The sequence below is a fragment of the Lonchura striata genome, chromosome 22 (genome assembly GCF_046129695.1).
Source record: "Lonchura striata isolate bLonStr1 chromosome 22, bLonStr1.mat, whole genome shotgun sequence".
NCBI lineage: Eukaryota > Metazoa > Chordata > Aves > Passeriformes > Estrildidae > Lonchura > Lonchura striata.
In genome coordinates this window covers 9,931,508-9,951,203 of record NC_134624.1, presented here as the reverse complement: position 1 = coordinate 9,951,203, position 19,696 = coordinate 9,931,508, and the positions used below count along the sequence as shown (strand labels likewise).

The window sequence follows — 19,696 nt, the reverse complement described above, 5'->3', positions numbered from 1 at the left end:
ACCACTGAGAGATAACCCTATTTAAAACCTTGCACTTCTTCCACTGCCTGCAGACTGAAGAAATCCCAATTCCCCAAATTTTTGTTCTCAAACACCAACCTCTGTCCCTTCTACAGGAATAGTCCCGGCCTGTTTCCGTATTTAAGACACAACAAAACAAACAGCCATGGCACTGGGCTAATATGGCACCTCCAGATTAGGGAAATGTCATTTTTATTTGCTTGAGCTGGCTATGGCAGCACACTGCTGATGTACCACAGACCTCATGAGACCACAGCTTGAAAACAGCCACTCAGGACCCATTCTCTCTAATTCCTTAATTAGTTTCCATGCTGAATGACCACTGCAGGCATAGCCAGTGCTTTTGAGCAGAACACAGTGCAGGAGCAGCCTACTCTCCCTTACACTTGGACTCCAGAGATGTTTCCAACATGAGATGCAGGTTACTTTCTTTGTCTCAGCCAAATGAAAATGAGCGAAAAGGTTTCACAGGTTTAAAAATGAAATGTTACACTATCCTCTTCCAGCTGACAAAGATAGTAGCAGAAGGTGTCACCAACTGTGCCACAAAGACATCATCTTTTGCAATCTGATACCAAAACACTGAAACAGAGAAACAAGTGAGGCTGACAACTACTCACCAGGCAATTAAAATAACACAACAGGATAGCTGTGATCACTCCTTGCCAGAGCACTCAACCTCCACATTACTTATATGATTTATTCATCATAAAATCCAAGTTACAGCTCTACAATGCACAAACCAGTATTAAGGAATTTGGATCAAGTTTTTTCCATATTCACCAAGTATATGAAAATACTTATGACATAACATTTTTAGCTGATTTAACACAATTCATTCATATTATGTAGGATCCTTCCTGCATGACTCCAGAAGAAACAGAGTTTCATTTCAGAAGCCCTCCTGCCCTTAGACTAAGGTCTTTAATTGCTCCTTGTGAATCTGTGACATCAAAATATAGAGATACAAAGGCTGATTCACTTGTTTTGCTTTTTAACTGGTGAATAATTAATTTCTGTTATATTTGTTATAAAGCTGTATCATTAATAATTTCTAATGCACTCCTTCTAGACTCGCATGTTTGATGAAAGCAATAAAATCCAATGTAGCTATACAGGTAATGATCAAACCCTAATTAACACATCCATTTCCTGGATAAGAAGGTGACATTTCATTTTGTGACCCATTTGTTACTTGAACTTTGAGAACCACTGAGTGATGTCTGTACATACAATTCTTATATCCTTTTCCTATCTTACTGGGCTCAGCATCAATATGAGAAGTCACAAAATTGCTGTCCAATGCAAAAAACATCCACATTGCTGTATTTTCTTTCTACCAAAAAAGGCTGCAATTTCTGCTAGTGTTGGATTTTTAGCACAAACACTGAGACAACACAACAAAATTCAGCTTCCATTCAGAAAAGCCAAACAAGCAAAGAAAATTAATTTGTCCATTATGAAAGCAATTAATAGGATACTTATTTTTTACAAACTCAGAGCTTGGCTGAGTGAAACAGGGCTATAAAAGGAAAGCAGTGCAGTGCCACCAGCAGCTCTCTGTCACGGTTTTTGTTGGAGGATTGAATCACAGCCACTCCTTGATACATTCAGGTACACTCAGGGACCCTCAGGCAAGAGCTTGAAGCCACTGTATTCCCATCCTTTGAGAAACGCGGGGGGAAAGAGCTGAAAAAGGGCAGGGTACCTTTGTGATGAGGATCCTGTACTTCTCCACGAGGTGGTCGTTGTTGTGACACCCTGCCAGCAGCTGCCACACCTCGCCCCGCAGCGCCTCGGGGACGCCGCTGCGCACCAGCGCCGACAGCGTCTTGGGCCGCACGCTCAGGTTCAGGTGCCTGCGAGGGAGAGCTCAGTCACTGCCCCAGCAGCCACAGAGACCCAGGAACGCCCGTGGGACACACCCACGGCACAGCTGCCACGCACTCCAGATCTCTACGTGAAATTCGAGTCATGAAAAAGAAATACAATTTGGAGAACTACTTCCCAAACTGTTTTCTTGACTGCCATTAAATTTATATATATATTTATATATATATATATAACACTCAACAAACCAAAACACTCCATTAAATAGCAGAGGACAGAGGTCACAGCGAGTAAATTCCAAGTTCAAAATACCCCAAAAGGAGTTTGCAGAAGCCACCCAGCAGGAGGTGGCTTTCTCAGGGAGGGAAGGACAGCCAGAGCTCTGGGAATCACCTCTCACGGTTACCTAACTGCACCCCTGCATTAGAGCAGCCTCTGCTGCGGCAGCCAGCCCCAGCTGAACAGCTCCTTCCAGCGAGACCACTGACAGCTCATAAATCACAGCACTGCAAGCTGTAAAAACTAAACCTACATATAATTTATGCACTTACGGCACGTTAAACTGAACAGTTCATTTGTGGCTTATATATAAAAATCCACAAAAGACACACGCCTTAAATCATAGAACTTAATATTTTTCAGCAGCTACTAAAAAACAAACTTCTGGATAAAATGATCAAGAGAACTGACAGACAAAGCCAGGCAGAAAAATGAACTTGTGTCACATCAACTGCATTATGTTCTTAAAAAACTGGCATTTATTAACGTTTGTAACAGTCTAAGAGATATGTGGATGATAATTTTACACAGACTGGGACTCCCTATGGCCTTTCTTCAATCTACAGTGTTCTGACACAATAATCTAGAGATTAACAAGGCAGGCATTTAAATCAGTATTTACTGCACAGAACTCAGGACCATCATGTCCTCCTTCACTGTGCTTTCTCTAAAAGAAATCAACTAAAATAAAAATAATATTTATATAGTAGTTACATTTATATCAATATACAGTCACACCTATAGACATATATTTATAGAGCATTTATTATGCTTTTATACTTCCTATAAACAAAATACTCAATGTTTCTGTAAAGGCCTATAGAACTGCTTTGCCTTCATCTCAGATCAGAGGAAGTACAACAGTAGTTCCAATGAATACAGTCATGAAGGCTGTAGACTAAAGGCTACACACTACTGAATTCTTCCCAACTATTTTTGAAATGAGAAAATAGTGTGACTCAGCAGTTATGAAACATCAGCCAAATATTCTTTGGTATCACAAAATACCAAATATTTAATTACTATACAAATCTAATTACACAATTAAAAACTAAAACTAGCATGAAACTACCTAAAGTCTGATTTTTATGATTTTCAATCCTCTTACGTTAAAAGCTGGAGGATCATTGCTTCCAAATACACATTTGTAGTTAAGAAGGAAAGCCCTTTAACACATATTAAAGCTGTTGCCAGCATTAGCACAGAAGCATTTCATATCCTCTTAGAGCTGCCAAAACATTTCCAATGGGAGTCAGGTGGCTTAATTATCTCTGAGCCCTTGGAAGAATTACAGAAAAATTCAAGTTGAAAGAAACTTTCTCACAGTAGCAGATGCAGAGAGCTCATCTGGGAAAGATGTTTCTCCAAATCTGGAAGAGGGAAAAGGCATCACGTATCATTTTAACACAGCCTTCCCCTCTTACAAATGTGTCCACTTAGTGCAGAACCAAAGTGGATGGAAACCAACTTACTCAAATAAGCAATAACTGCAGAAAATACTAAACAGTTACAATCTTAATTTAAAGACATTCCTGTCTAAGTGGTCACATTGGTACTTTTTCTCATCTAAGCTGCATGACTGACTCCAGTCTCTGCTGTCCTGCTCCTTAGATCCAATACCCCACTCAACCTTTGACTTCCTGTACAGCCCCTGCCCTGCTCTCACTGACTTCAGGAAGCAAAAGGCCACAATTAAAGCCAGAGTCAAAATGAAGCTTGTTTCAGCTCAGTCTCATGCTGCCCGCCACTCCTACATTGTGGGGAAAAATAAAACCTAACAAACCCCCTGAATTTTACAACAATCAGCATCACTTTGGAACTGCTCAGGCTACTTCAAGATGAATAAAAAAAATCCCTCATCAAAGGAGGATTGTGTTGCATTAGCAATTGGACTGTCAAGAAACACTCTTCTTGTACACTGACATTTTCCAGGGAAAAACAGCAGAGCTCATGTACTTCCTTCTTGGCAGGCTCTGGAGCCTTCCTTCAGATAAGGGAGAAAAAACATCTTCTCTATCCAAGTCCAAATCTCCCATTTCTTAAGCTACAGTCACTAAGACATGACAGCTGCAGGAATAATTGGCTGTGAACCCAGTCAGAATTACAAAGAGGAATGGAAGTGATCTGTGCAGAATAGACAAAGCAAGAGCTGCATTTTCTTTATACTACTTAGTTTAGGTTTTCCTTTAACAAACTCCCAAGGAAGGTAAGTAGAATTTTAAGATAGAACCAACTAAAGGCATAGCATAAGGGAATTTCTATACATTAAGCATGCACTCAAAAATGAAAATATTTATAACACTCTCTAAAGAAATCAGAAAACAGCAAGCCAGAGAATAACGGGTGTTGTGGGGATGGACAGAGAACTAAACCCAAACTAATCTTATATCAAATGGCCTCTGGAAATAAAAACATCAAGCAGAAGGAGCAAACAGAATGAGAATATTCAGAATTGTAATTTTCAGAATGTGATTTTGCTACTTACCACTTGGACAGCAGCTCTCCCCACGTTTCAAGAATTTTTTCTGCACACTCTTTGGAAACATCTCCAGAACCACTTAAGAGTGGTTCATCATTGTCTGCCAAGAGAACAGAAGGGACACTTCAGCCAAGGCCACATGGAAGGCCAGCATGAAAAGTGGAAAAGCAGAAACCCAAGTTATCTCCATTTCATCTCACAGCTGTAAGGCCAGATGTTTCTGTACTCGGAAGTGGTCGTGGTTTGCTTTAAAATAATTTTTTAAAAGTAGAAGAAGTTCTTGAAAATGCATTAAGTTCCAAGCTGGGCAAGTTCTGGTACAGTTCCATCTCTCCCAGATGTCTGACTCTCCACTAAAACACTGCCTGGTAACACTTCCAAAGAACATCAGCTTCTCCTTTCTGCTCTCAAACCTGGTCACAGCTGCCCAGGGAGGGGCAGAAGCTACAAGATAATCCCCAGTTTCTAGAAGCTCTTTTTCACATTGTCCCAGATACACCACACAGGAGGCCTGGGCTGAGAAAAGCAGGGACACTGAAGTGCCAGATGAGGGAGAGGCTGACCAGGAATGCCAGGACACTGGGTATGGAATCTTGCAGTATTCCAGCAAGAAAGAACCCCTCAACCAGATTCTGACTGGAAAGGATCCTACATCTTTTATAACCACATTATTCACCAACTGCCCTTTCTCAAAGTCCACAAAGCACAGGAGCTTCTTACCTTCCTCTTCATCATCCTCGGGAGGAGATGGGATCATGGAGCCCTGCGACCCCGACTGGGGCAGGCGGAGAGAGGGGCTGGCTGTGGTTTTCCTTCTCTCCCTCTCTGACTCACTTTCCAGGCACACAACCTCATACAGAGTGTCTGAGTTGTTCTTCCTGTCCTTTTGCTTTATCTAGGAAACAAGGTTCATTTCACTGAGGAAGCTACACAAATCTTAGATCACTTCTTAAGGCTCTGCCTTCTCTTTCCAGAACAGGAAAGCTGAGGAACAACTTCATCCCATTCTACAGTGAGGAATGTTCATACCTGCAACACACTTAATGCAGGGTGCAGGCTGTCAGTGCTCCCTGAAACGTGCTGGGAGTGTGCTGCACCCAAAGGACAAAGTGTCTGCCACAGGCAGAAGTGTCACTTGGATCTGCCATCCACAGGGAGCTCATCTTTCCAACCATAAATGAACTGGACACAAATGCACTGATTTTTAAAGCTATAAATGCATCACTGGTCTAAGAGATGAAGGTTCCTCAATATGCAGCAACTTTGCCTTTATTTAAACAGTAGTGGAAAATTGAAAGCAAAAACTTTAAAATTACATCAAATTCTTCTTCAAAGAGAATTTATAAGATCAGCTAAATTATAAAAGGTTTCTAGGGATACTACGGAAAAAAATTTCTTCATATTTATTTGAACAAGACGAGATGAGCTTTAAGGTCCCTTCCAAATCAAACTAGTCTGGGATTCCATGTTTTTCCCACAGCAATGGCCTTTAGCAAAGCTTCCAACTCTGTGTATACATTGCTGCAGGAACACAAATTGCTGAGTCCCGAAGTCTGCTCTGTGACCCTGCTTCTCCATAATTTTCAATGCTTTGGTACCTTCCTTTCCTTTAAAGAAGGATTTTATTTTGTGAAGCAGTTCTAAAATTTTGATACATTTTAAGGACTTAGAATTTATTTTCCTAAATGAATAAAAATAGAGAGCAGAAAAGAGGGAAGTAAGATTTATAATTATACTCCACACCAAACTCCCAGTGCTCAGTTTTATTCTTTGGAGCATTAAAAATGAAGAGAAATGCATCAAAACTAAAAATTACTAAATCACTAAATGTAATCAGAGCAAATAAAATCCCTCTGCTTTCACCATTTCCGAATAAAGAAATCCTGCCAAAGTAAGATAAGCCAATTCTACACAGCTGTACTTTTAATAGGCTAATCATGACTCCACAGAAACAGGTTTCCCTTCCAGGCTTATCAGGCAGTACATTCTATATTTGTTGCTTCCACTACGAGTTTTGATAATCTTCCATTAGTAAACACTGGAAGTTGGATAATCTGACAGTGTCTGTGGAAAAAGAGAATTGGCCAAGATAAGTCACAATGTCTGTGAATTTGGTAAGACAAAAGATCCAGAATTAGCTCAGTAAGATAAGCTTCCTTTAAACTGCCAAACAGAAAAGGCACCTTTTGGTGCTGTAGAATATTTATAGTCCAACAGCCTCTACATGCTCCACCTCAAAAATATTCTAAATAAAAAGGCTGAGCTCATCCATGAATAATTTTTCCACCTTAAATTTTGAAGGAGAGGGGTTTTTCTTTACATAGAAAAGGAATCCTTGGTGAACTTCATCTTTGTTACTACCCAAATGCCATTCTTTGTTAGCACTTAAAGGCAAGTGTAAAAAGAATGAAGAAAAGCCTCTTGCTTAACTCAAAACCTCTTGAAATAAGAACACTTATCAAGAAATTAGGACTCCAACACTGCTTTCTTTTTGGGCTGCACCCAGAATTGCTAAGCCTTGAGAGAGCACGTACATCCACATTGTTATTTGCTTTCATACATTTCCAGTTCTTTAAACAGGACTTTCATTTCAGAACAATAGTTTCTAGAGCAGAAGAACAGCAGCTATTTCAAGTACATGATCTCTTTAGTGACTTGGACCTTCAACTTACTAGCCTTATTTTGAGACTAAGTTATTGCCTTGTACTGTAATTAGGAATATCCTGGACAGAAATAATGCTTCCATTTTTAGGAGATGGGTAAAAAAAGCGAGTTGGAAAAAACAGTAATTTTTTTTTAACAACTTCTAGGGATTTTTTGTGGTTGCTTGAATTTTTTTTCCCTGGGGCAAATGTGGGGTATGTGTGAAATATCTGTTTCCAACCATGCGGAAGGGGAAAATAGACTTTGACAAAAAATAATTTCTTTGGAATTTCATGTGGATGTTTGCTCATCTAAAAAAACTTCAAAAGAAATGTTGAATTTGCGTGATAAAATGAGTTTAGCGATCTATCAGGTACCATGTCACCAAGATTACAGTAAGGACTTCTTTTTTTTCTCTTAACCCTTAATTTTACACAATTATCCCTCTATACCCTTATGGCAGCAGTCTCAGCATAGCTCCAGTTTGCAGATAAATCAAATCCTCCCTTCCTTTTCTTGCTGTGGTTTGGATGGAAAATCCATAAGCCTCTCTGTAACTTTGCAGACTCATCAAAGCTATCAAAAAAGCTATTTCAGGCTCTTTATGGAAACTGCAGATAGCCAACAACAATCAGCACAATAAAGGGTAGCTTTTCTAAAAGTGAAGTGCATTTATTTTACCTCTGAATCAGGAGGAAAATGTTGCATTATGAACATTATATTAGTAAAGGTTTTAGCAATATAGGGAGAAACAGCATATTAATTGTCAATTTTATTTCTGTATTTTTTAAAACATTACCTGTTTCAATTTTAAGAAAAAATTTTCAGTTGAGCTCCGTTTGCTGAAGGGCCAGAACAGCCTCTCATTAGGTGAGCAAACTCTGACTTTAGTCTCCAGAATGAATCGAACGGGCTCCTGCACCTCAGTTATGACCAAATCCACAGCAGTGGTCATGAACAACACTTTATCTAGAGAGAGAAAATGAAGCCACAGTATGAAGCAAAATATTTCAAATAAAACATTCCCTAACGCCTTTCCCAGTAACATGGAAGAACAAAGGAGACTTCCCTTTTCAGAATCGATTTTCCCTCTAACATCTCAAAACTCTACAAGCTTCAAAATAGGGAAATTGGATCACTATGCACTATCCACCAGAGAGTAAGGAAGCTGCAGCCTTCAAGGCAAGAAAATTATCTTGTTAAAGAGAATAAAAATTCTGCTTTTTCAAATCCCACTGAAATGTATCCAAAACCTTCATTAAACATTATAGAGGATCTGTGCACTTAACAGCACAGTGCAGATCTCTTGCCATCCAGCCTAATTACACTTCAATTCTTTTTTGATTTTAGAAGTTACTTAAGTTTTTAATACCATTATATTGAAGGCATTTAAGACCATCTCTGCTGTGACATTCTCAAAATTGACTACACACTCTGATGCTCCAACAGGAGGCAAGAGGGCTCAGTGACCCACAAGATCTCTCTGGCAGGGAATGATAAATTGTGTCCTTCAGGCAGGATGGCATCCACCCCAGCACCAGATTGTGCCCAGCAGCTGACTTTCATGACTTTACCCAGTCAATTCCTATTAACTTCCCAACCTTTGGCACGCAACAGTGACAAGAGATTGAAAAGATGATAATTCAGCTGACATCTTAAAAGAAGTAATGACAGTCTCTTTCAGGACTTGAGATAGCAATGCAATATCAGCTATTTTTGGATGACACTTGGAGTGGTTTGCTTTCATTTTCACAAGTATAGGAATCCTTCTGTTTAATTAAAATCTTGGGTTTGGAAAAATCTGAACTGACCACAAGACACTGAGCAAAGCAAGCGCCTGCAAAAGTAATTAAGTGCAATTCTCAATGGGATTCTTGAAAAGCTCCAGTGGTGTACAGAGCACCTGCATCCTGCCCCACACCTGCAGAGCCTCCTGCGAGGACACAGTTCCTAGAACATATTACTGAACACGGTTTGCTTTTGTCTTTTTTTTTTTTTTTTTCATTTCATGTGGCATTTAGCACCCTTCTTTCTGAGAATATATCCCATCCTGTGAAAGCTTTTGTGGGATTCTTCTGAAGAGAAAATAGAATTGATCCAATGCCCACTATGGAAGCAGCTTTCCTGCCTAGGGATAGCACCTGACAATATTCATACCTTTTGGTGTTTCTTCATTTACAAACTGGAAGTGTGGAGACTTTTGATTCCAGCTCCCAGTGATCACGTATGATTTTCCATCAGAACTTTTACCCATGGACTCCTGGAAACAAAGTAAGTTTATGTTTTGTTTTTTTTAACTGAAGAAGTTTCTACATTATGTACCGCCAGCCCTGTGACAGAGCTACTGCACTGGCAAGGAAAGGGCAAGTCCGTGTGACAGAATCTGCAGCAGAGATCATCTCTGAAGGGAATAACAGAGCTCCGCTGCAATCCTTGGTGTTCATGCTGATAACATAGAAAGGCCAATTTAATACTAATTATTCTATTAGTACATGGCATGACCAGTAGTTTTGGAGGTGGCCATTTAACAGCAACTTTCAGCTCACAGATGTGTAGACAAGAACATGTGTCATTCAATCACTAAAAGCCAAAGCAATATTTTATCTAATGTTCAGCTTGTCTGTCTTCCCAACAACCTTATTGTGTGGGCAATCCAAAGCCTGGTAGAAAAAAAAATTATTCATGTAGTATTAAACCTTTTTGAGCAGCCACTATGTACTGCATAAAGACTAGCAAATTTGTTGTCACTTCACACCTGTGAAGTCAAATGATCTCTAGCATAACTTTATAGAGAAAAGTGAGTCATAAGAACAAAGCACCCACTAGTTCTCAGTGTTATATTCAAAGCCCCTCAGGCCTCAATTCTCACACTAGTAACTATGCTGTAAAACTTCCCATGTTCAAAGCACAGCACTTTAATATTCAGCATGTCTAAAAATAAGGTTCTGTGTTTCTTATTTCACGCCCCTGAATGAGAACTGTTATGACTGACTGTAAAACTGGGCAAGTCCCTTGACCAAGCACCAGGTCATGTAGGTCATGTTCTCACTGAGCAGCAGAGGCAGGGACTCAACTCAGCTGCCCAGAGTCTCACCCTCAATAGTGGAACTTACAGCATCAATTCCCATCAACAACTGCAGAAGTGCTCTCTGTCCTTCCTGACATCATGCACAATCATAACCAAAATTCTTACTGAATTTTGTTAAGAAAGATCCTTACCAAATCCAAAAGGTGCATGTCACCACTCCGAACATCTTTCCCACGGCTAAGGAGAAGGCCAAAACATCTGCAATGCCAGGCAAAAAAATGTAACTGCAAAAATTAGACATGCTCATAAACAAACTATTAACATTTCTTATCTAAGTATTTGCTGTCATACATCACAAACAGCCCATGAATCCACTGACAAACATCAACAAACCTTGACATTTGAAAACAGCATCAAGCATGTCCAGCAAAACAATGTCAAGCCAACATCAAAAAATGTCGAGCAAGATTTCAGAAGCATATTTACAATATGGTTCTATGTAGACTACAGGTTCTACCCTGTTTACAGCAGCCTGGAAATTGTTCCATTACCTTCATTTTAAAAAAGAGTGTAATAAAGTCACTGCTAACAGGGGTTCCTTATACCACAACAACATTTGGCCTGCAGTCTTCTACCTTTCCTTTGGTGGCTTTTTTTTTGTTTTGTTTTTTTTTAGACGTATTTGCATAGAATTTACCCTTCAGTAGAGACAAAGATCAGATGAAACACAAGGACCTCTTCTATGATTTAATTTTGGCCTTTTCACAAGGACTTTTGACCCAGACAGGTAAGTCCCACTTCATCCTCTAGTTTACCACACTCAAGAGAAGTGTGGCACTAAATTACACAAATGGAGCATCCACAGAATAATTACTAATCTGCTCCCTCAGAGGCAAAATACTAACATTAAACAGATAAAGAATCCTTTGAAATTTGATGACATTACCTTTCAATAGCAAGTTCTTTATTCGTTGTCTGTTGCACATAAATCACAATCTTCTTATCAATCCCTTGGCGGAGTTTGAAGCATTGCCTGTCCTTGTCTTTGGGAACTGCACTGTTATTCATTAGGAAAGAAAAAAAAATTCTCAATTTATCTGCATTCCTTGCATATACCAAACCCAGCATCAGACACTGGTGCAGCTCCTTATACCAAAGCACTCAAAATTTTTCTTTCTTGCATGCTGTGATCAGTAACATGAAAATGGCAACAGATTTAGGTGAAAACCAATGACACAGTTTACAAAATAAAAACTGGGAACTTATACTATGGAGGTCAGTATTGTGAGGCTTCCAGCTAATTTCAACAGTTTCTAAATAATGATTCCCCATGTAACATAGAGTACTACCTATAAGAAACAGTATATTGCTTGGTCTCACAAGGGATGTGTCTGCTGGGGTACATGACACCAACAAGCCAAGGACCAACCCTCAGACTATTTCCCTTCTTTATCCATTGGAGAAGCCTTTCTAAATGCTGCAAAAAGAGGGGGAAAACATAAAACTACACTTCAGTGCCAATCACACACTGAAATCTCAGCACCAATATTCCCAGCAGCACAGTGACAATGATGCACTTTCAGCTTCAGCAGCAATTTTGCTGCTGAACAAACAGAAAATTGTGGTTGTACTTTTAAGCACAACTTAAAAGACACTGAAGGCAATAGGAACTAGAATAGGAAAGTCTTAAAAAAGGAATTTAAAGACCACCACTCTGTATTCACTCACTTTCCCACAGAACCATATGATGCATGAGAGAAGAATCTCTACCTGAAATAACCCTTCCCATCATCTTCTTTGATTTCCAGAGACACGGAGAAGGTGAAGATGTCACTGTCTGGAGTCTGGGGGGTGGCAGTGGCTGAGAGCGGGGTCTGTTTGGCAGAGCGCCGGAAGGCAGTGGCAAAGCTGTACAGGATTCGGCTCACCTGCAGCCAGAGTGCACAAGCATCAGCTGAAACCTACCTGGATTTTCACTAATTCACAACAAATTGTACAAAAATAATTCCATTTTAGCATCTAATTAACTGGTTTTCTGCTCTTCTTAGGATAAACTGTTAATTATGTATTCTTACCCCATAACTAAGGTTTGTTGATGGATGAATTACATTACTTCTGAAGTGCCTGAAAAGCTTCGCTTCAATTTCAGTAATAACATTTACATGTACATAATTATCATTTGACAAAAAGCTTGCACTTACAGCCTCTTGGATTTCACATCGGAAGACATGAATCCTGAAGAGTTCTGCATTGTAGTGGCTTTCAGTGAAAGCAAAGCAATCACTTTCAGGGGTCCCATCGTGCCCTCGTACACAGAAAAGGATTTTATAGATTGGATAATTTGCTATTTCTGTGTTTGTCTGAGGATCTAAAAGTCTGTTAAAATAGAGAGAGGTGAAAAAAAAGCAAGCTTGCATCTTTAGAAGAATTATTTCAACCAGACATAACTTGCAAGCTTTAACAATTTCATACCTCCTAGAGAAAGTACACCACAAAAACTAGAACCTGATTTACTGCAAAGCATGACCACAATAATGATGTTTAAATTGAACAGCACAAAAAAACACAATCCCACAACTGTTTCCACCAATAATTTCCCCATGGTTTTCAGGATCAGTCTTCCAAAAGTTACACTAATATTTGACAGCGGACAGACCCACGTCTGTTAGGCCTCGTGTATTAGACATTTTCCAAACTACTTTCCAGGCTATTTCCAAAGTGCTCATCAATAACCAATCCCACTATGGCTATGGGGATAGTTTAGATCATCACAGCGCTTTTTGGTAGTGTTTGGTAAACAAATTCAAAGGATCCCTTTTCAGAGATGTCTATAAAACCCACTTCTCTCTTGAAAGAAAATCCAAGTTACTCAAGCCTCCTGCCAGTTAAACCATCAGCTTGTTTGCTTTCCAAAGGAGCTAAGAGGAAGGCACAGCCCCAGAGCAGCGAGCCCCGTACCTCACGGTCCCTTCAGAGACGTTGGGCACCGACAGGGTGACGTCCAGGGAGATCTGGCACTGGCCGCGCAGGATGGACATCATGCGCAGGGCCTCCACCTCGCTGCGCGGGGCGTTCACCGAGGCGCAGCCCAGGTAGGTCAGCTTGCTGAACACCACGCTGTCCTCGTCGCTCACGGGCGTGAACGGGCTCAAATCCTCACAGTCTAGGGCAGCACACGAGGGGGAACGTCAGAAACAAGGCAAGGCACCCGCAAGGGAAGTGTCAGACACTGACTGCTCGCTGATCAGAAGACAAAAGAGGCTAAGAACAGCTTAAGGCCAGGTCAAAACACTATAGGAAAGCCCTCTACTTATATTGTATACAGCCAGGCAAGTAAGCTTAATATTTGTGCACAAATCTCAGGGCTGGTATTGCAGGGTTTTCAGAATACAGGATAGTTCAGCAGATATAAACTCTTGCATCACATACATAACCTGGAATTTACTACACTAAGTGATTTTAATGTGAAACATGGGGAAAGGCTAGTGGCCACACCTGTACCTAAATTCTCTTCAATTTCCTCACAAAAAATCTTAAGATACTACCAGGCATTCCCCTCTTTTTTTTTTTTTTTCTAACCTCCTTGGGATGGTTTCACTGGCAAGCTCATTTCTGGTTTCTGGAGTCCTGCCACCGACACTGGGTTAATGGTAGAGGATGCTGACGCTTCAAGGACAACAGGTTCTTCCCCATCTCCATCAGTTCTGACTTCTCCATGGTCCTGGTCACTGGACTGATCCTCCATGGGTGGATCCATCAGCACGTCTTCGAGCTCTCGCTGCAGCTGCTGTTCACTTCCATTCCCCACAATCTGAGAGCCACAGAGTTGGGACACAAAAAAGAAGAAAACACTCTTCAAACAACAAAAAACACCCCTCAGGCATAAGGTCATTCATATTGCTTTTTATTTACCAGTCAAAGCAGCAGTCAACAAATTTAACTCAGTTACATCCATAAACACAAACTGCAGGGTGCAAATGGTCTCCAGCATGGATTATATCCTCCCTGCTCTAACAAATCTACAAGCTCAAAGTGGGAATTTTCTAACACTAGCAAAAGCGAGGAGATTACTTTCAAACTAGTCTTTAATCACCAACTACAAAGACTACCTTTGACAGAGAAACTTACAGATGCCCACAGTATTGGCTATAACAATTCTCAGATTAGTACCAGAAAGGGAAAAATCTAATTAAATATGTTACGTGGTTTATGGGAAAGACAGCAAGGTTTCACAGGAAGAGAAGCATCTGGAACAAGATTATGCCATCACGCTGAGGAGAAGTAGCAGCATTGCTTTGTTTCTTAACGCTCAGCTGCAGTCTGACTTTGAGCTCACTGAAGTCAACATGAAAGCATGAGGCCACCTCAACAGTGTGAAATAAAGTCCTGAAGTGGAAAGGGAATGAAGGCATTCGTTTCAGGAAGCTCTCAGATACTGCTTCTAAGGAAACTCTTTGTCCGTTCCTCTGCAATTAATAGGGAAGTGACCAAGTTTACAGAGTATTTACCAGATGCCATCAGCAAAGCATACTTGCTTCTAACACTTCTGCAGCTGCTGGTTATTCCTGCTGACACCAAAACTCAACCCTAGGAGCACTTCCATATTCTTACCTCTCTGTAAACTCACTGATTTAACAGGCTACACACCAGCTACTAAAATCCAAATTATTCAACTAGCCCAAAAAGTAATAATCTAGTGACTGTTTTGCTACAGAATCTAAACAGTAACAACAAGAGACATTTATGCTCTTGAAATTGATGTAAGCAGAATATCACTTTATGTACACATTGAAATACACTCCTGTGCTGTGATCACCTGCCAGGAGCAGGACAGGGAAACTGCCTTACTAAGCTGTACACCCACAGAGTGAGGCATCTGCAACCTGCAACTAGTTACAGAAACCCACAGATTTCCATTTCCCCTCTCAACAATTTTAGTATTAATTTGTGGGATTTATTGTGGGAAAATCTTGCACGGGATTATCAAAGGCAGAAGGTTTTCAAGCATCAGGTTTATTGTTCAGGTCTTTACAAGCAATCCTCAGAAAGATGAAGATGATGATGATGATGATGATGGAAGATGCACCATGTTCCTTTACTGTATGGAGTTTATATGTTTTGCAACAAAAGAGAATTAATTAATTATAGTGTCCTGTCAGCCCCTTCAAAGGCTATATATTAAAAAACCTAGAGTAACTTCTAACTTACAGAAACTACTGCAGCCCCAAAACCAGAGCCAGCCTGGCAGAACAAAGGGCAGAAGGGAACAATAACAGGTGCACCTGATCAATGCCTGAGGCTGAGCAAAGAAACCATTACCCTAATCATGGCTTTCTCCATTTGTCACAAAACAAAACTGATTTTACTTAACCTTTAACTAGGAGGTAGCAAAGTTCCTTTAGCACACCAGGGGATTTATCAGAACTGTGATTTATTCCCTTCTCCTGACACATGTGCTGCCAGCCTCTGCTGGGAGAGGTCTCCCTGTGCTGAGGAATTCAGAACTCCTGCTCCACACTGTGCTCCAGCAGCAAAGCTTTCCTAAATCCAGCCCAGTCTCACTGCCAGTGGGCATGAGCAGACACAGGAACTACACTGCAAAGCAGAGACATCAGGCAAACTGTATTTCTGGAAAACATTCACTGACAAGCCCTTTTTATATGAACCAAGTATTTCAGCACTGACAAAAAGCAAAAACACATTTATGAATTACGACCAACTGAAGAAAAATATGGTTCCTAATTATATTCAAAAGAAATATTCCTCGGTCTGGACTTGAGGAAGAAAAGAAGTGCCAAACAGAAACTCACATTAACTCAGTCCATAGCACTGTTACTTAGAACTGTTGCATTATCAGCAAATTTAAAATGAGAGCCTTAGGCCCAATGTACACATTTCAGAGCCTGTCACATTCAACAAACACAAACGTGAACTTCCAGCATCATCCTCAGACTGTGCTCATCAGCAAATGAAACATCCTCAAACTGCTTTTCTAAAGAAACGGAACACCAGGAAGAGATACCTGCTCAAACAAAAACCTGAACTAATTTTTTGCTTTTCTTAGAGGGCACATGAAAGAAAATGGGGTTTGACACATACAAATTAACTTATTTATAAGTACCAAAACAATTGCTTCTGCCTGAAAATAAAAATCTCATTTGTTCCTACAAAATACATAACTTCAGTTCTCATGCTGTACTGTTAACATTCATTTTTCATGCACTACTGAAAGAGATATCATGGTGACAGCACTCTTAACACACCTCTGACAATCTCCACTACTCCACTCCACTGGCAACTGAATGGCTATTTTCAAATTCAGGAAAAAAACCACCAAGAACAAAGCCACAGGCTATGGCAGAATGTCTCTTTTCTTGTAGAACAATACCAAAGTACCCAAATTTTTGTCCCTAAGAACAGCTAAAAAGTCTTCCCATCTCCTCTGCTAGAAGGTTTTCTCCTCCTTAAGCAGAAGGAAGGAGGTTAACAGGAAGGTCCCTCTATGGGAGAATTTAGTCTGCACATTGAGTGCTTGTTTAAGATAGAAAACTGCCATTAATCACTCAGATTGCAGCCAATAACCAACAGCACACGCTCTCCACACTGGAATACTGAAAAGCTCAAGGTGAATCACTTTGTTCAAGGCTTGTGCTCAGTCCTGGCTCCAAATTCATAAAGAAGCTTAAGATCTGCAAAGCACTGTGGCATTCAGTGCCAAACCAGAGAACAGCATAACTTTAATTTACAACTGATGATCAGGAGGCAGCAGAGCTCATGTTCTTCCTTCCTCATCAAGAGAAACAGCACACCTGTAGTCAGCGTTTCATAAACCACTTTGGAGGCAAACAGTGATACAAATAGCTCCCACATGGAACAAGAAGTGTTGCAGACTATGATATTTCATGCTTCCAAATTTTCGTTGAGGGTAACAGGATGGAACAGAGAAGCTGGCTGACATGAGCCTGTCTGTCTCCTGGGCCCTCAAACGATGCCTCAAGAGCTGATTACAGACACTGCCACAGAAGCATTCTCAAAGTAAGTATCTCTATGAGACTACTCTGAATTCCTAATTAGTGATGCTGATACTGATCTCGATGCTGCTGGTATTTGCAGCATTAAGAAAGACAAGCATGAGGATACAGCCTTTCAGCAGATTTCACAGATCACCAGGCTCCATGCTTAAGAAATGTTCATGTTTTTTAGACTATTCTATGATGTGAAGTGACATCTTCAACAACCATAAAACATACGTGAACTTTTTTGCCGGATTAAGCAAAAGATCAGTCTTGAGACTCTTAACTGACAGAATTTAAGTCTTGTGTAAAAGAGAAGAGACACTACAACAGCATGTCTTGTCCAGAACTCAAAGGAACACAAGAAAAACAAATGAAGCAGTTGGGAGGTAAAAGCAAGAAGAGCAAAAGCATCAAGAAATGTTCAATAAAGTCTCTGTTATAACTACTGCAAAGGAAAAGAGAAGCACCCAGTCCAACAGGCAGAACACAGGATTTCTTATCATCTTTAAAGACATAGATGCAGCTGTAGACAGGCATCAGTTTCTTCCAGTAGTGGAATATTTCTTTCCATCTCCCACAAAGAACACACTAACTCTACTCACTCTAGGGAAGATCCAGTTTTCAACACATTGAAGTGATGGAATTTGCAGTGATTACCTTACTTGTGCCACTTTTCTTGAAAACTGCTGAAATACAAATTGGGATGAATATTGCTCTAAGTAGAAAAAAAAAAAAGTAGAGGGCGACAAGGGTCTCTTTTCAGAACAGCACTTTTACAAGCAAGAAGATGTCAGTGCCCTTCCAGCTCTCACAAGCCTTTCACACAGAGCTCCTGTTCTCTGATTCATGCCAATTTGTTAGTTATAACTACTCTTCTACATTTCTTAAAGGGAACATTTCACATTGGGGAAAACTTCAGCGTATCTTTGAATTAACAGATACGGTCAAGTCCATGTATGTTAATATTGCTTTCCAACCAAAAGCTGTGATAAAATCACAGTTCCACATTCTTGACAATCAGTCTGTTTCATCCTAAGTACTTCAGGAAGGATTCTGCAAAGTGGGAAAAAACCCACAGCTAGTGATAGAGAGAGCTCTTACTCAAAACCTAATTACCACCTCTGACATCAGCAGTGAAGAAATTACTGACAAAACTGGTTCTTGAATAAGTTCTCCCTTTTGTCAAGTTTTCCACAACAAAGAAGTCCCTCTTTAAGCTCTCTATGGTTAGCTTGATTTAGAAGAACAGGGAACAAACTCAGGTTATTGGTTCTTACCTTCAGTCCTGTTTTTTCATCATCACTACCATTATTTGTAGATGGTGTTTCATCCCCTTGCCTGGAAACCAAGACAAAATCTTCACTGTTAAGAGTGGATACCGAGTCTGAAGAGACACTGATTTTTCCAACAGAAGCCTTGTCATCCATGACTTAAAAAGGAAGTTCGATTCATGAATGAGATTAAATATGTTATAAACTCCTGAAAAACAAAAATCATAAAAATACTTATATAAAACTTCATGCTAAAATGCTCAAATGTTTCTCTTCAGAAACCTGCTGACTAATTATAAAAACTAACTCATCTGAAAGCACAACCAAGCTCCAACTCCTCTCTCAGTGCACACTCAAAGTCCTGCCTTCATCTTGCTAAGCAGCACATGCTATTACAGCACTGGTTTCCACAGCTCACAAAAGGGAAGTTAATAAAACTCTTCGCAGTATTTCATGGTTGTATCAGTCACCACTCTCTACACATCACACAAAACAGGGCCCTGGAACATACACTCCACTTGCTGACAATTAAGGCCAGCACAATAAAGTCTATTTACTTCCTTCAACGCCTTCATCTATATTAATGGAAAAGTTACTTTTATCTATCAGAGCTCACTGATGCTGTAGTCACATTCTTTTCACCCAAACAAGAGTTTGACCTAACTCTTGATATTTTGTTCTGAAACATTGGGACATAGAGCATTTTATGAATCTATGCTGAATCTTCTGCACTATAAGGAGTAATAAAAGCAAAGACTTCCAAGAAGCAGGAAGAACAGCGTAGGCTGGCTCAGTACTGAGCAGAGCCAACAGAGGATTTTAAAAAGCTGGAACTGGCACTGAGAGGCATTTGAAGAAAGGAACAAAAGGTGAAGTTCAGCTGCACACCTTGAACTCCACAGCACAGATTCCCAGAATTCATGGCTCAAAACAGACTGCTGTGATAAAAATGGGTGATTAAATTTCCCAGAAACCCAAATATACCCTTATCTCAATGGCTTGGGTCTTTACAAACTCCCAGGCATAACCAAACTCAAATGCTTTTTCAGCCTCCAGTGTTGCCTTCCAACCTGGAAGCACCATCCCAACCCGGCTACCAACAGTGCAGCCAAACAACGGAGACCTGGCA

At 40.2% G+C, this 19,696-nt stretch overlaps 1 protein-coding gene across 2 annotated transcripts in view; it reads right to left on the bottom strand.

Moving 5' to 3' along the window:
- RABGAP1 (RAB GTPase activating protein 1) overlaps window positions 1–19,696 on the bottom strand; it is a 61,410-nt gene that overhangs the window by 36,305 nt on the left and 5,409 nt on the right. Inside the window, exons 2-13 of one of the 2 annotated variants that reach the window (XM_021543671.2) lie at window positions 18,574–18,775; window positions 13,860–14,091; window positions 13,239–13,443; window positions 12,482–12,656; window positions 12,051–12,208; window positions 11,227–11,337; window positions 10,472–10,538; window positions 9,410–9,512; window positions 8,052–8,221; window positions 5,330–5,504; window positions 4,616–4,709; window positions 1,730–1,880 (exon numbers count right to left, since the gene is read on the bottom strand). In XM_021543671.2, coding sequence (XP_021399346.1) covers window positions 1,730–1,880; window positions 4,616–4,709; window positions 5,330–5,504; window positions 8,052–8,221; window positions 9,410–9,512; window positions 10,472–10,538; window positions 11,227–11,337; window positions 12,051–12,208; window positions 12,482–12,656; window positions 13,239–13,443; window positions 13,860–14,091; window positions 18,574–18,723 — 1,791 coding nt within the window. In that variant the 5' untranslated portion in view covers window positions 18,724–18,775. The remainder of the gene's footprint in view (window positions 1–1,729; window positions 1,881–4,615; window positions 4,710–5,329; window positions 5,505–8,051; window positions 8,222–9,409; window positions 9,513–10,471; window positions 10,539–11,226; window positions 11,338–12,050; window positions 12,209–12,481; window positions 12,657–13,238; window positions 13,444–13,859; window positions 14,092–18,573; window positions 18,776–19,696) is intronic. The other variant, XM_021543672.2, reaches the window with a different exon arrangement.